The sequence below is a fragment of the Nematolebias whitei genome, unplaced genomic scaffold (assembly GCF_014905685.2).
Source record: "Nematolebias whitei isolate Nwh7 unplaced genomic scaffold, NemWhi1 Nwh_scaf_6418, whole genome shotgun sequence".
Taxonomy (NCBI): domain Eukaryota; kingdom Metazoa; phylum Chordata; class Actinopteri; order Cyprinodontiformes; family Rivulidae; genus Nematolebias; species Nematolebias whitei.
Window position 1 is genome coordinate 1,705 of NW_023624963.1, and position 1,821 is coordinate 3,525.

The following is a 1,821-nucleotide window of genomic DNA, read 5'->3' on the forward strand; positions in this document are numbered from 1 at the left end:
ACAGCCAACAATACACAAAGAGAACATGCAGACTCTAAACCAGAGCTATTCAACTGACGGCCCGCGAGCCATTTTCGGCCGGCGGGTGACTTCAACCCAGCCCATTTCTTTAAAAATAATAATATTAATAATTTATTATTTGGGGGGGGGGGGTGGGTTCTTGGTTTGGGTTTTGGGTTCTGTTTATTGCATTTACAAAGTATGATTCAATGCAATAAAATAAATACATTTAAAATGTAACAGATCATTGTAAACTTGGGTTTATTTACATAATGATCTTAAACGCTGGGTGCCCCCCCCCCCGCGCTGTTGGTTTTCAGAAACTGTGGCCCCCTGAGCAGTTTTGTTGAATAGACCTGCTCTAAACAGTAAACAAACAAACAACAACAAAAAAATGACCTACTTTTTAAACTTACCTTGTTTGAAAGTGATAAGACATGAGCGATTTGTACACGTTCCTTCTGGGAATATCAGAACCTGAAAGAGCAAAGCATCAACTTTTAATTATCAAAACATATGTTGGAATCAATCAATCAAGCAAGCAATCCATCCATCCATCCGTCCGTCTGTCCATCCATCTATCCATCCATCCATCCATCCATCCATCCATCCATCCATCTTCTAGCTCTTATCAGTAATCGGGTCGGGGAGGCAACAGTTCCAGGAGAGAAATCCAGACATCTCTCTACCCAGCAACACTTTTCAGCTCGCTCTGGGAGACGCCAAGGTGTTCCCAGGCCAGAAAAGATACACAATCCATCCAGCAGCATATGAGTCTTCCCTGGGATCTCCTACTGGTGGAGCTTGCCTAGAAAACCTCCAGGTGTCCAGGAGGCTTCATAATCAGGTACCCAAACCACCTCAACTGACTCCTTTTGATGCAGAGGAGCAGTGACTCTACTCCGAGCTCCGCTCAGAATGTAGAGCTCCTCACCTTATCTCTAAAGCTGAGCCCAGCCACCATGTGAAGGAAGACCATTTTGGCTGCTTGTATCCAGGATCTTGTTCCTGCAGCAATAATCCCAACCTCATAACCACAGGTGAGGGTTGGAACATAGGCCGTTCAGTAAATCGAGAGCTTTTCCTTTCGACTCAGCGCTCTCTTCATTCATTCAACCTTTATTTAGACAGGTAATCCCATTGAGCCTTGGGGACTCATTCACAAGAGAGAACTGATTTCAACAAAGAAAGATGACAACAATGGACAACAGCACCAACAATAAACAATTTATAAAAAGTCATACTGCAGGTTTTTTTTTTTTTTTTTTACAAATAGGATGGCTAAAAGAAAAAGATAACAAAAAAAACAAAAATAAAACCAGCTACATTCTAAGGCGAATGTAGAAAACTAAAAACAGGAACATGTCTACGTTGGTCCCTGCCAGGAGTCCAACAGATTCTTAAAGCCACTTAGAGAGGTCAGGGTCGAGAGCTTCAAATCTTTTTGTAAGATATTCCAGGAAACAGGAGCGGAGTAGGAGAAGGCCCTTTTGCCTAGTTCAGTCCACATTGAGGGTACACTGCAGGTAATAATGTCCTGAGAGTGCACTCCGTAGCTGCACTCGTGCATAGACATGTAGGAGGAGATGTATGAAGGCAGCAGACCAAGAAGTGATTTAAAGATGAAAATGTACTAGTGAGAGAGTCAGTGTGAAGTTAATGATGTCCAGTTAACCAGTGAATACAGGGTGCAGTGGTGGGTACAATAATCACAACCAGTTATGAATCTTAGTGCACCATGATAGACAGCATCCAACATCTGCAGGGTTCTTGTAGGAGCGTTCATGTAAATAATGTCACCGTAATCAATGGAGGGAAGGA

At 42.8% G+C, this 1,821-nt stretch overlaps 1 protein-coding gene across 1 annotated transcript in view; it reads right to left on the reverse strand.

Annotated features, from left to right (window-relative positions):
• LOC119429730 (lysophosphatidylcholine acyltransferase 2) overlaps positions 1-477 on the reverse strand; it is a gene marked incomplete at both ends in the record, with an annotated part of 1,902 nt that extends 1,425 nt beyond the window's left edge. Inside the window, 1 exon segment of the mRNA XM_037697298.1 lies at positions 417-477. Within this exon segment, the coding sequence (XP_037553226.1) occupies positions 417-477 (61 nt within the window).
• Between the last annotated feature and the right edge of the window lie 1,344 nt (positions 478-1,821).